The sequence below is a fragment of the Myotis lucifugus genome, unplaced genomic scaffold, assembly GCF_000147115.1.
Source record: "Myotis lucifugus unplaced genomic scaffold, Myoluc2.0 scaffold_14, whole genome shotgun sequence".
NCBI classification, from domain to species: domain Eukaryota; kingdom Metazoa; phylum Chordata; class Mammalia; order Chiroptera; family Vespertilionidae; genus Myotis; species Myotis lucifugus.
Window position 1 is genome coordinate 10,910,056 of NW_005871062.1, and position 14,483 is coordinate 10,924,538.

The window sequence follows — 14,483 nt, forward strand, 5'->3', positions numbered from 1 at the left end:
GGACCTCAAGCCCCGATTTCCAAAAAAATATTGGTTTGGAACTCTGGTTAGGAACTGATGAGGTTCTTATGTTTATGTCTTGTTACATCGGTATTTATACCAGCCGATTTTAATCCTGTCAATTTCTATTACAAAGGTTAGGACGTTTCTTATCTCCATTCCAGGGAGTAAAGATTATGTAGCTTAACTCCCCGCCTGGCACTTAATTAAGGGGTTGTATCACCTCCCTAACCTCAGGAAAAAATCTCCACCTGGGGAAACAACCTTTCTCGGAGAGGTGACCTTGGTTAAAACACATGGCGCTAAAGAGAGCAAACATATTAAGAACAGTATACCATATACGCCAGGTCCCTTGAAACATATGCTGTGCAGATGTTTCTTTCCTGCAGCGACTGTGTCAAGCAGCAAGGATGGACCGGCTCCCGGCAACTGTGTTATTTCCCCTCCTCTGAACTCCCGCAGAGCCTTCTTCTCTACTTGTAGCACTTTCCCCCCGTGTCTTGCAATTGCCTGTTTATTTACTTGGTCCCTTTTCTCCCAATAGAGTAGGATCTCTGTGATGTCAGAGACAGTGTTTTCTAAAATACATTCCAGAATTAGTACATTGCCTGCCATACTGTAGGGATGCTTAATAAGTACTTATGGAATGAATGCAGTGCTATTTTACTGATATGCATAGAGCAGTATTAAAGCACACATAAAGGTCATCTAAATTAAAGTGAAGGTCTAGGAAGGGCCTTAAGGGAAACCAGAATATGTCACCACAATATATGCCTCTTTGACATAAAAGTTATTTTGCGCTAAAGGCAATTAAGAAGCAGTAAATGGAGAAAATGTTTCCACTTTTCTACCTTAAAGGCAAGAAATAAATGTCTCACTTCCTGGAGACAGACCCTATTTTTTTTTTAAACCTCACCTGAGGATATTTTCCTATTGATTTTTAGAGATACTGATGTGAGAGAAACACACCAATTGATTGCCTCCTGCACGTGCCCCAACCAGGGCCCAGGTTGGGGAGGAACCTGCAATCCAGGTACGTGCCCTTAACTGGAATCAAACCCGGGACCCTTTGGTCCGCAGGCCAGTGCTCTATCCACTGAGCCAAACCGGCTAGGGCAAGACAGACTCTTATGAGCCCAGAGGTCAGAGATCCGGTACCAGGGTAATATGCAGGCAAACCTTTGTTAAACTAAGTCTTATCCACCTAGTCAAGGAAGATAAGGACTTCCTAGCCCTAGGTGGACTTCCTTTAGCCCAAACCCCCCTGTCTTGTCAGTTATTCACAAGTTATTGTTTCTTTTGTTGTAGGCAGCTGGAAGGCACTAGATGTCGGACCAGTGGGGTCAGACCAAACCTGGGTTCAGCAACCTCGGTTCTTGGGTTCTGGCTAAGAAAGAATTCAGAGCCAAGACCCAAACTGTAAGTGAACATTTATTTGGTAAATCACAGAGGTAGAAAAAGTAATTCCTAGAAGAAATGGGCTTAGGAAACAAGTTGTGGAGGCAAAGGAAGGGCCCTTGGAGTTTGGGAGTGAGGAAGCTAATGGTAAGGTGCAGGAAGGGGAAAGGGAAAGGCACAGGTGTGCTCCCAGGAGAGAGAGCGCACTGGGTCCTCCATCCTAAGGGCCTTAAGGGTGGAGAGTTTAGGAGAGGTCTCAGGGGAAGATCTCAATAGAATATTCAGCAGTTTTCCAGGTGCGTCCTTTCTGGATTGTGGTCTCCACTGATCGATTGGCCTGGCACCAGGGCAGGGGGTCATTATTCAATGCAGCTGGCGCTGAGGTCAGCTGTGGTTGGTTTTGTTGCTTATCTAGGGCTGGAGCTGAAATACATACAATGGAGGCATAGATGTTATCTCTAGGGAGGAAAGGTCAGGGGGTCCCAACCACTGTGACCAACTGTATGCGAGGGGAGGAAAAGTCACCCACAGGTGGTTGTCTGTTGCTAGGCACCTGGGGCTTTCCACCCTGGGGACCCTCTGTACCTGGCCCATTGTCCTTGCTCTGCTCATGTCTGTCTAACTGCCTACCACACTTTGTCTAACAGCGGTTCTCAACCTGTGGGTCTCGACCCCTTTGGGGGTCGAATGACCCTTTCACAGGGGTCGCCTAAATACATCCTGTATATCAGACATTTACATTACGATTCATAACAGTAGCAAAATTACAGTTATGAAGTTGCAACGAAAATAATTTTATGGTTGGGTGTCACCACAACATGAGGAACTGTATTAAAGCGTCTCGGCATTAGGAAGGTTGAGAACCACTGGTCTAAAAGATGTAAAAGCTTTCTTCTCTGGTCACTTCATTTCATTTCATAAAGGCTCCTATGGACACTGTAAAAATTCAGTAAGATTTGTGTGCTTTCTTCTGTTACTATGTCATTGTCAGCTAATTTTCAGACCCCGCTAGGGACCCTAAGTATCAAGGAAAACTTTTTCCTCCCGTATAGTCTCCTAGAAGAGGTGATGATTGGGGTTGGTCTGAAGGATGAGTCGGTTAGGTCGGTTGAGAAGGGAGAGACACGAAAGGGGTCTCGGGCAGTGAGAATGGCATGTGAACTCGGAAGAAGTAGGTGCCTTTTAGAAACTGCAAATGGTTCAGTATGGCTGCAGCTAAGGTCGGAGGGGGTGACGGAGTGGCAGGTGATAAAGCTGATTGACAGATAGCAAGAGCTGAATCCTGAAGTTTGAATTTTATCTAGAATCCATATTTTCAATTCAGGCTTAGACTTCTTAGTAAAGATATGAGACACATTCTCTTAAGTATGTCATAACATGAAATGGTGAGATGCAGAAAAAAATAGTAATTTAAGAAAACCTACTCCTCTTTGAACCACTGAACCACTGCAAACAGTAATAATACCAACCTCAGGAGTTTGGGTAGGATTAATACAATCAATTAGGGAAAGTGCCTGGCACATGGCATTACTCAGTAAATGCTAGTTTTCCCTCCTCTTTTTCCTCTGGGCTTCATCTGCAAAGGCGGTGGAAGGTGGGCCGCTCTCTCACGCCCCACCCAGGTCGGGGCTCAGCGGCGGCGGGGAGAGCGGCCAGCGGGCGGGTCCCTCGTTCCTCGGGATGGTCCAGCCTCCGCTCAGCCGCGCGGGGGGCGCTCTAGGCTGCTCTGGGGCGCTCTAGGCTGTTCCGCGGCGCTCTATGGTTTCCCCCCTCCGCCCCGGAAGTGGTTCCGGGCAGGGGTTGGTAAGGTCGGGCCATGGTGGGGCAGAGGTTGGGAAGATGGCGTGGCGAGGCTGGGCGCAGAGAGGCTGGTGCTGCGGTCAGGCGTGGGCTGCGCCGGGGGCCGCCCGCAGCTGCGAGGAGCTCCCCGCGGCCCTGGTCCGGCCGCGGCTGCTCGGACGCAGGTAAAGACCGCCGCTGGGCGTCTCGCCTCTGGGCCCGTAGCTCCGGCCGCGCATCCTCAGGGGCAGAGGCCGCGCGGGGCTCGCTTGCTGCTCCGGCTCATCCCTTCTCCTCCCGGTTCCTTCTCTTCCTCCCCCTTCTCTCGCCTCCGCCCAGTGCTCGCTTCTCGCCGACACCCTGCCCCGGGCCGGGTGCGCAGTGCCCGCCGGTCCAGCTCCGCGAGCCGTGCCGCCCCTTTCCCGTCGGGAGGGCGGGAGGGGAAGTAATCTCAGGGCTGCGGGTGTGCCAGCCTCATGATCCCGCGAGGAAGGCATTGGACACGCGCCCCGCCCTCCCTTTTTTTAGATTTTGATCTTTTTAATCGTCAAGCATTCTTTCAAAAAAAGTATAGTTGACATACAGTGTAATATTTTCAAGTGTCCAAGAGCGAGTCTCCAATATGTCTAGTAACCATACAAAGTTAATAAGATACTAGAGGCCTGGTGCACGGAATTCGTGCAGGGTGGGGTCCCTAGGCCTGGCCTGCAATCAGAGCCTGTTGGGGCTGTCTCCCCAGTCCTGATCAGGCCTGCCCTCTGGGGCCTGCCAGACGGGTAGGTTGCTTGGCTGTGGAAGTGCACTGACCACCAGGGGGCAGCGCCTGCGTTAAGCGTCTGCCCCCTGGTGGTCAGTGCACATCATAGCAACTGGTCTACTGGTCATTCCCGTTGTTCCGGTCATTAGGTCTTAACGGTTGCTTAGGCTTTTATATATATAGGTTGATTATATCCCCTGTCCTGTATTGTGTTTATCCTCGTAATTTATTTGTTTTGTAATTGGAAGTTTGTACCTCTTATACCCCTTCACCTTTTTCACCCATTTCTGGACTCTTTTTTTTTTTTTTTTTAATCCTCACTCAAGGATATGTTTTTATTGATTTGAGAGAGAGAGAAACATTGATCAGTTGCCTTCCGTATGCACTCCCATCGGCCAGGATCGAACCCATGACCTTATGGTGCAGGGGACAACGCTCCAAGCAACTGAGCCACTCGGACTGGGGTGGACTCATTTTTTTTTTTTTTTTAAATATATTTCATTGATTTTTTACAGAGAGGAAGGGAGAGAGATAGAGAGTTAGAAACATCCATGAGAGAGAAACATCAATCAGCTGCCTCCTACACATCTCCCACTGGGGATGTGCCCGCAACCCAGGTACATGCCCTTGACTGGAATCGAACCTGGGACCTTTCAGTCCGCAGGCCGACGCTCTGTCCACTGAGCCAAACCGGTTTCGGCAAGGACTCATTTTTTAAGTGAAGCAGTTACATAGCTGGCAGGATGGTAGTACCGAGATTTTATTTTCTTTCTGTCTTTTTCAAGCCTATGTTCTACAAATGACCTTATTTAGCGTTTAGAGAAGTGAGGGAGAATGGAATCAGAGGAGAGCATCATTTTGCCTCTAGCGTAGTCCTAGGAGAGGCTTTTCTGTTGAAGAACTGAGATAGTGGAATACTTAGATGCCAGATGATTTGGAAAGAAAATTACTGGAGTCTGTCCAAGTAGAAGCTGTGTAAAGAGTATGGTTTATCAGTATTTGTTGCTTTTGCATTAGAATAATTTAGTACCTGGTAGGGGGCATGCAGGAGGCAGCTGATCAATGGTTTTCTCTCATTGTTGATGCTTCTATCTCTCTCTCTCACCCTCTCCCTTCTCTGAAATCAATAAAAATACATTTTTTAAAAACCCTTTATAAAACATTTGATGGGTGTCCCCAAAACTGGTAGTGAAATAAATAGAAGGGAGGGAGATGGGGAAAATCCATCAATTTATAACGGTCAGTATTCATAAAAGGAAATCGTTAATTTGAATTTGGAGTGACTTCAAGGGCTATACTTACATTAAATGTTCTGGAACCCCGGGGGGTGGGGCGGGAGAGGGAGGGCGGGCTAAAAGGGGTCAATGGGGGAAAAAAAGGGGACATACATAATACTTTTAACAATAAAGACTTAAATAAATGTTCTGGAAATTGACCAAACTTCAAACAAATAACAAAGCCATTCTGTGCTAATTCAAGTTGACAGCTTGGAGTCCTCCAGCTTTTTAAAAAAAATTTTTTTTGTTTTGCCCTAGCTGGTTTGGCTCAGTTGATAGAGCATCAGCCTGCGGACTGAAGGTTTCCAGGTTCGATTCCGGTTGGGTTCCTGCCCAGGTTGCAGGTTTGAGCCCCAGTATGGGGCTTGTAGGAGGTAGCTGATCAAGGAATTGCTCTCATCATTGATGTTTCTCTCTCTCTCTCCCTCTCCCTTCCTCTCTGAAATCAATAAAAATATATTTTCTTAAATATATATTTTAAGAAAATATATTTTTATTGATTTTTAGAGAGAAAGAAACATCCATGTGAGAGCAGAACATTGATTGGCTGCTTCCTGCACACACGCCCCTCTACTGGGGATGGAGCCCACCTCTTGGTTCATGGGCCGATGCCCAGCCAACTCAGCCACAGCAGCCAGGGCTCAGCTTTTTTAAAATTTATTTTTGCTCCATTTCCCTATATTTTTGCTTTCTCTTTTTTAAACATTTATTTTAAATTATAGTTGACCTGCAGTATATTATTTTCAGGTATACAATGTATTGATTAGACATTTATATACTTTTCAAAGTAATCACCACAATGAGTCAACCATCTGTCACCATATGTAGTTATTACAATATTATTGACTATATTCCCTATGTTGTACATTACATTTTTTATATATATATATATATATATATATATATATATTTTATTTGATTTTCTTACAGAGAGGAAGGGAGAGAGATAGAGAGCCAGAAACATCGATGAGAGAGAAACATTGATCAGCTGCCTCCTGCACATCTCCTACCGGGGATGTGCCCGCAACCCAGGTACACGCCCTTGACCGGAATCGAACCTGGGACCTTTCAGTCCGCAAGCCGACGCTCTCTCCACTGAGCCAAACCGGTTTTGGCCATTACATTTCTGTGATTAATTTTTTAACTGGCAGTTTGTACATCTTAATCCTCTTCATCTTTTTCTCCATTTCCCTATTCCCCTACTCCCCTAGAGTTCTTCCGCTTTTTACAGGACTGCAAACTCTGTGTGGAGGATGGATACAAATTATTTTGTTGATTGATACACAGTAACAGCCCAAACAAGTTCCCTCCACAGTTCAATGATTTGACTTTAAATCCTACCTGGGGGGAGTTTTGGCTTCTTTTGGGCTATTGCGTGTGAATAAATTGAGGTGGTGATGATGCAGGCCAAGTGGAGAGGTTCATAGAGGTTTTGATGTTTGCAAGATGCAGTCCTGTTTCTAACCTGTTATTTTCCTCTATAGGTTTAATTTTTTTATTCAGCAAAAATGTGGATTTCGAAAAGCACCCAGGAAGGTTGAACGAAAATCAGACACAGGAACAAGTGGTGAAGCATACAAGAGAAGTGCTTTGGTTCCTCCTGTAGAAGAAACAGTCTTTTACCCTTCTCCCTATCCCATAAGGACTCTTGTAAAGCCTTTTTTTTTCACTGTTGGGGTAAGAGCTCATATTACTAGGAGTTTCGTACTTTGCTGCAGGTGCAATGTTAAAGTACCATTTGTCCTATTTGGATTCCTTAAAGACAACTGGAGGGGAGGGGTCAAAAGGATCTGGGTAGCTTCAGGTCATAAATAATTACAGGAGAGCATGAATTTAATAATTGCTGTTAGAATCTGGTTCACTTATGTAAGCCCTGAAGAAGAAACTTAGGGGCCTCTTATTTGGTATAACATTTCAAGTGATAGTAAGTTAATATTGTGAATTTTCTTAAAAAATTTCTAGCTGTTAATAGGCCTGAGGGTACCATGAAAATGGGAAAAAAGTGTTATTTTCTCCTAATAGGTTTCACTGTGCCAGATGTTCCTTCTCTTGGCTTGTATAAAGCCATGAAAATGAAGTATTGTTCTTGGAAGTATGTATAGATTTATTTCTCTTTTAAGTTTATTTCGTAATCTATTTTTTATAGTTTACAGGCTTTGCATTTGGATCAGCTGCTATTTGGCAATATGAATCACTGAAATCCAGGGTCCAGAGTTATTTTGATGGTATAAAAGCTGATTGGTTGGATAGCATAAGACCACAAAAGGAAGGAGACTTCAGAAAGGAGGTAAAGATAAACATTGCTTTCTTTGTTCTATTGATCACAATTCTTGAAGTGTAGTTATTTATGAAGTGTTTTTAGTTAATGACAACATTAAATCAGTAGATGTGAAATCAGTACACCTAATATTCTTTGGAGTCAAGTATGTATTAATATTTTGTATATCTGGCACTGTTGTACTTGACAGTGTTCCTGGCGGTTTGTCCCTCTACCCATGTGTATCAAGAATCACTAGAGAGCCCTAGCTGGCTTGGCTCTGTGGATAGAGTGTCAACCTGCGACTGAAGGGTCCTGGGTTTGATTCTGGTCAAGGGCACATGCCCAGGTTGTGGGTTTGATCCCCATAGGAGGCATGCAGGAGGCAGCCAATCAATGATTCTCTCTCATCGATGTTTCTATCTCTCTCTCCCTTTCCCTTCCTCTCTGAAATCAATTAAAAAAAAATATTTTTTAAACAATCCTTACTCTTAAAAAAAAAAAAAAGAATCACTAGGGATAGTTGTTAATGTTTTGAGGGCCACTCCCAGGCCTACTAAAGTTTAAGGGCCAGTTTTACTTGCATCGCCTTCCTGGGCTATTTTGATTCTATATTCCATATTAGAATTACAGAGTATTTTTCAAAATATTTATGCCTTGGGGGAAGAGATACTATGTAGATTTTAGAAAACTTCTCAGTGACATGATGTTTATATGCCTCTGGTAAATATCCATTGTTGCGATGGATGCAAGAAGGTACAAATACTACATAGCTTTTAGAGCTTTCATTACTTCATATGCAAGTTGATCGCCTTCTTTCCTCTTTTTTTTTTTTTTAAATTTTGTTTTATTGCTTAAAGTATTACAAAGAGTAGTACATATGTCTTCTTTTTTTTCCCCCCTTGACCTTCCCCCGGCCTCCCCTACTTCCCAGTGTCTTGTGTCCATTGGTTATGCTTATATGCATGCATACAAGTCCTTCCATTGATCTCTTACACACACACCCCCCCCCCCCCCCACACACACACACACCCGGCCCTCTTTTCTCTTAATTGATTTTTTAAAAATACTGCCTTTTAGATAAAACATATATTTTATTTCACTTGAAAATATTTATTGAGCACTGAGGCCATAAGCTATTATGCGGATCCAGGTCCATGTGGTTTTTAAGCACCTTCATTTTTTTATGACACATTGCCCCTCCAATTTGGAGAGAGGGTCAATGTCCTCTTCAATTTTCTCCTTCCTAGGAACTTAATCCTGGCCAGCAAGAGTCTGAGAGGGCAGCCTTGGGTTCTCTTTTCCTAAGAAAGGTTCCTCCAAGTAGAGAGAAGGATTCCTTTCACTTTGCTTCCCTATAGACACATACAAGAAGCATGAGTCCTACCTGTTTCAGAGAGGCTTTATGTCAGCAGAACAATGGATAGAATATATATAGGTGAAAACTACAATACAAGCAGTGATTTTTTAAAATATATTTTTTTATTGATTTCAGAGGGGAAGGGAGAGAGAAACATCAATGATGAGAGAATCATTGATCGGCTGCCTCTTCAATGCCCCACACTGGGGATCAAACCCGAAACCTGGGCATATGCCCTATTCGGGAATTGAACCGTGACCTCCTGGTTCATAAATTGATACTCAACCACTGAGCCATGCTGGCCGGGCAGTAGCAGTGATTTTTATCCATTACAGTTTGTTTGAGAAATAGTAAAACTAATTTATTCCATAATCCCAGATCCCTTAGAAAGTTACAGGTTTCCAACACGTCTGCATTATAGATTTTTGTTGATTTTTTTAAAAAATATATTTTATTGATTTTTTTACAGAGAGGAAGGGAGAGGGATAGAGAGTTAGAAACATCGATGATGAGAGAGATCATTGATCAGCCGTGTCCTACACCCCCCACTGGGGATTGAGCCGGCAACCCAGGCATGTGCCCTGATCAGGAATTGAACTGCAACCTCCTGGTTCACAGGATGGATCCATGTACATATTGATCTATAACATTTTATTTTAGAAAACCTTGTACATTTGTATTCGTATAAAGCCTGGTTCAATTTCATAATTCGCATATTTTTTATTTAAAAAACTTTAATCATGGAAAACTTTAAACAGATAAAAAAAGTAAAGAGAATAGTACAGTGCACTCTTATTACTCTGCTTCAGTGATAATTGATACATGGCCAACTTTGTTTTTCTTTTTTTTTTTTTAAATTTTTTTATTGAGCCGAAACCGGTTTGGCTCAGTGGATAGAGCGTCGGCCTGCGGACTGAAAGGTCCCAGGTTCGATTCCGGTCAAGGGCATGTACCTGGGTTGCGGGCACATCCCCAGTAGGAGATGTGCAGGAGGCAGCTGGTCGATGTTTCTCTCTCATCGATGTTTCTAACTCTCTATCTCTCTCCCTTCCTCTCTGTAAAAAATCAATAAAATATATTTAAAAAAAAAATAAAATAATAAATAAATAAATAAATAAATAAAAATTCTTTAAAAAAAAATTTTTTTTATTGATTTCAGAGAGGAGGGTAGAGGGAGAGAGACGTAGAAACATCAATGATGAGAAAAATCATCATCCTGCACGCCCCCTACTGGGGATCGAGCCTGAAACCCTGGCATGTATCCTGACCAGGAATTGATTGATCCCTGACCCCCTGGTTCATGGGTCAATGCTCAACCACTGAGCCACACTGGCCAGGCAGCTTTGTTTTCATCTAGTCCTCTTTCTTTCTCTTCCCTCCCCAGCACTGATTACTATAAAACAAATCCTAGGCATATTTCATCCATAAAAATTTCAGTGGGTGTCCCTGAAAGACTAGGATTCTCTGTTTCTCTTTTTTTTAAACCTCGGTACTATTATTATACCTAAAAAAGGGTAATTTTAGTAGAAAATATTATCAAAATTTTAAAACTAGATTGGACCTTGGTGAATAACCACTTACTGATACTTACCTATATCTGATAGGGTGGTAAGTGCTTTACTTTGTTGTTATTTCTCATAAGAATGCTATTACATATCTCTTACTATCTCTATTTTATAATCAGGAAACTGAGGTTTAGAAGTAATCTACTAGTAGATCACAGAGCTAATCAGTGGCTCTGGGTAGAGGATAGAGACAGTCTCCTATAAAGCACTGTGCTTTCCACTCTATCACATGTATTATGTTTGTTGTTCACCAGTGATTTTCACATGCACAAAGCATTTTCTTTCTAGCTTTTCATTTGCCTACCCTGAAAGGATTTACCATATGGTGATATGCATTTTTCCTTCTGTTTTAGATTAACAAGTGGTGGAATAACCTAAGTGATGGCCAGCGGACTGTGACAGGTTTGTGTTAGCTTACACGTTTTAGCCATTCAAGGAAAGAGAAATCAAACCAAAAGGTACAGTATGTCACAGTCAATGGCTTTTGTACCATGCTCACCAATGGTTTAGAAGACATAGGGAGTCTCTGTACCTTTAGGCTAATATCACAGTGTAAGCAATCGTGTGGCATAAAGGTATACATGATGCTCTGGGTCAATTATTTTTAATTTTGATCTCTCTTTGTTGTAGAATCCTAGCTTGTGAAATAGGCTATGAATAATTATTACTTCCGCGATTAAAAAAACAAAAGGGGACATTGATTAAGTACTTGCTTTATGCAGAATGCTTTATACACTTTCTCTCCCTACCTCACAGGGTTGCTTACAGGTTAGTTATTTCCCTTTTTACAGATAAGGAAACTGGCTTTCAGAGAAGGAACTTTTCGACACTGCTAGTAAGTAGTAGAACCAAGGTTCAAAACCTGGGTCTGTCTGATTCTAAAGCGATTTTCTCTTTACTGTGTCATGCTATTTACAAAATCCTCTTTAAATTTAAGCATGCCATGCATATCATCATCATAATTTTTATTCTTTGTAAATTTTTATAGAAAGACAAATCTGACTCTTCAGGATAACACTTGTTATTTGAGACTTATTATATGAACTTAGTTATTTGAGAAATTTGGGGAAATGGATTTGAAAGTCTTTTTAAAAAAAATTTCATTTATTGATTTTTAGAGAGAGGGGTAGGAAGAGAGAAAAACACCCATTTGTTGTTCCACTTATTTATGCATTCATTGGTTGATTTTTAAAAAAATATATTTTATTGATTTTAGAGAGGAAGGAAGAGGGAGAGAGAGATAGAAACATCAATGATGAGAGAAACATCACTGATTGGCTGCCTCCTGCACGCCCCCCACTAGGGATCAAGCCTGCAACCCAGGCATGTGCCCTTGGCCGGAATTGAACCTGGGACCCTTCAGTCCACAGGCTGACGCTCTACCCACTGAGCCAAACCAGCTAGAGCCATTGGTTGATTCTTGATGTGCCCTGACTGGGATCGAACCTGCAAACTTGGTGCATTGGGTCAATGCTCTAACCAACTGAGCTACTTGTGCACATAGGAAAAAAATAACTCCCTAGGGCCGTGGTTGGCAAACTGCGGCTCGCAGCCACATGTGGCTCTTTGGCCCCTTGAGTGTGGCTCTTCCTAAGCCTTAGGAGTACCCTAATTAAGTTACTAACAATGTACCTACCTATATAGTTTAAGTTTAAAAAATTTGGCTCTCAAAAGAAATTTCAGTCATTGTACTGTTGATATTTGGCTCTGTTGACTAATGAGTTTGCCGACCACTGCCCTAGGGAAATAGCAAAATATGGTTTTAATTGAGGGTAGGTTTATGGGGTGACAGATTCACTTGTGCCGCTCTCTTTCCTTGGATTTGTAGATGTTCTCTGAGTGTTACACAGAATAGGAAGAGATTGTGGCTTTGTTTAATCTCTTGTTTGCCCTAAATATTATTCTCACGTGAGCAGCCTCAAACTTAAAACATTTGCCTGTAATTGTATTTGACAAACGCCCTCTTGGAAAAGGGGTTTTGTACTTGAGCTCCCAGGCAGGTCAAATATTGGCGATTGCCTTGCAAGTGGGTGGGGTCTTCCAGAGAACTATTATCAGATAGGTCAGATGATAACAATTGTTTAGGAATGAGGCTTTGAAAGAGTTCTAGGTCCACTCTGTTACCTCTGTTGGTTGCCAGGCTGCACTAGGAGAGTGGATTGTTTTCAAGGATAACTTATAGCTAGAAAGTGGGGGATGGGACTAGGCAAGTTACAGTGCCTCAAGCTCACTGTTCTTAGCAGGATTCTACCATTTTTCTTAAATACTGGGCTGTTGCAAGTCTTTGGCTAGTTTGCAGAGTTCTGAAAAAGTAAATTCTGACAATTTTTGCCAATTTTTAAACTTTTTATGAAGGAGAGATTTCTTTACTTCATTATTCTCGCTGATGTAATCCAGTGCATCACTTTTTAAAAAAAATATTTTTATTGATTTCAGAGATGAAGGGAGAGGGAGAGAGAAACATCAGTGATGAGAAAGAATCATTGATTGGCTGCCTCCTGCACACCCCCTACTGGGGATTGAGCCCACAACTCGGGCATGTGCCCTTGACCAGAATTGAACCTGGGACCCTTCAGTCCGCAGGCCAATGCTCTATCCACTGAGCCAAACCAGTAGGGCCAACCCATCACTTTTGGTAAAGGTATGCACCGAGGCAGCAGAAACCTTCCCAAATCAATAGCTCTGAGCTTATCCATGAAGTTACTGAGTCAAGTGGAGGTAGGTAACACTCCTTCTAAATGGAGATATAAGTAGAAACCTTTAGCAATTCCTGTCTTTTGATTGGCGCTTTTAAGCCATTTACATTTAAAGTGATTATTGATAGGTACTCATTTATTGCCATTTTATTTTTAACTATGTTCCTGTGTTCTTTCTTCTTCTGGAAGAAACTGTTTTCTTTGAGCATTTGCATACGAGGTGCATGTACTATCTTATTTAAGCTTCACTACAACCTTCATGAGGTGTAGGAGTATTATCCTCATTTTATAAATGAGGAAACTGAAGTGAAGTGGGTGAAATGCTACAGGCCACAAAGCTATTAAGTGACATACCTAGGATTCAGACCTGTAAAGGCCATTTCCTTTCTACTATATTTTTCATTTATTTATTTTTTTTCTTTTTCTTTTTTTTTTAATTAAATCTTTATTGTTCAGATTACGTTTGTTCCTCTCCCCCCCCCATAACTCCCCTCCTTCCAGTTCCCGCCCCACCCTCCGCCCTCACTCCCCACCCACTGTCCTCATCCATAGGTGCACGATTTTTGTCCAGTCTCTTCCCGCATCTCCCATTCCCCTTTCCCTCCCAAGAATAGTCAGTCCATTCCCTTTCTATGTCCCTGATTCATTATAATCACCAGTTCATTCTGTACATCAGATTATTTATTCGCTTGATTCTTAGATTCACTTGTTGATAGATGCATGTTTGTTGTTCACAATTTGTATCTTTACCTTTTTCTTCTTCCTCTTCTTAAAGGATACCTTTCAGTATTTCGTATAATACCGGTTTAGTGGTGATGAACTCCTTTAGCTTTTCCTTATCTGTGAAGCTCTTTATCTGACCTTCAATTCTGAATGATAGCTTTGCTGGATAAAGTAATCTTGGTTGTAGGTTCTTGGTATTCAGCACTTTGAATATTTCTTGCCATTCCCTTCTGGCCTGCAAAGTTTCTGTTGAGAAATCAGCTGACAGTCGTATGGGTATTCCCTTGTAGGTAATTGAGTCTCTTTCTCTTGCTGCTTTTAAGATTCTCTCTTTGTCTTTTGCTCTTGGCATTTTAATGATGATGTGTCTTGGTGTGGTCCTCTTTGGATTCCTTTTATTTGGGGTTCTCTGCGCTTCTTGGACCTGTAAGTCCATTTCTTTCACCAGGTGGGGGAAGTTTTCTGCCATTATTTCTTGAAATAGGTTTTCAATATCTTGCTGTCTCTCATCTTCTGGCACCCCAATAATTCTGATATTAGCCCGCTTGAAGCTGTCCCAGAGGCTCCTTACACTATCTTCACACTTTCGGATTCTTTTTTCATTTTGCTTTTCCAGTTGGGTGTTTTTTGTCGAATCTTTGGTTTGATTCATGTGCTCCTCTGGTCTGCTA

At 42.3% G+C, this 14,483-nt stretch overlaps 1 protein-coding gene across 2 annotated transcripts in view; it reads left to right on the plus strand.

Moving 5' to 3' along the window:
• The first annotated feature begins 3,181 nt into the window (after window positions 1-3,181).
• The window catches only part of PARL (presenilin associated rhomboid like), a 24,415-nt gene continuing 13,113 nt past the window's right edge, over window positions 3,182-14,483 (plus strand). For both annotated transcript variants that reach the window (XM_006084863.3, XM_014452297.2), the window contains exons 1-4: window positions 3,182-3,362; window positions 6,696-6,888; window positions 7,358-7,498; window positions 10,747-10,795. In XM_006084863.3, the coding sequence (XP_006084925.2) occupies window positions 3,238-3,362; window positions 6,696-6,888; window positions 7,358-7,498; window positions 10,747-10,795 (508 nt within the window). In that variant the 5' untranslated portion in view covers window positions 3,182-3,237. The remainder of the gene's footprint in view (window positions 3,363-6,695; window positions 6,889-7,357; window positions 7,499-10,746; window positions 10,796-14,483) is intronic.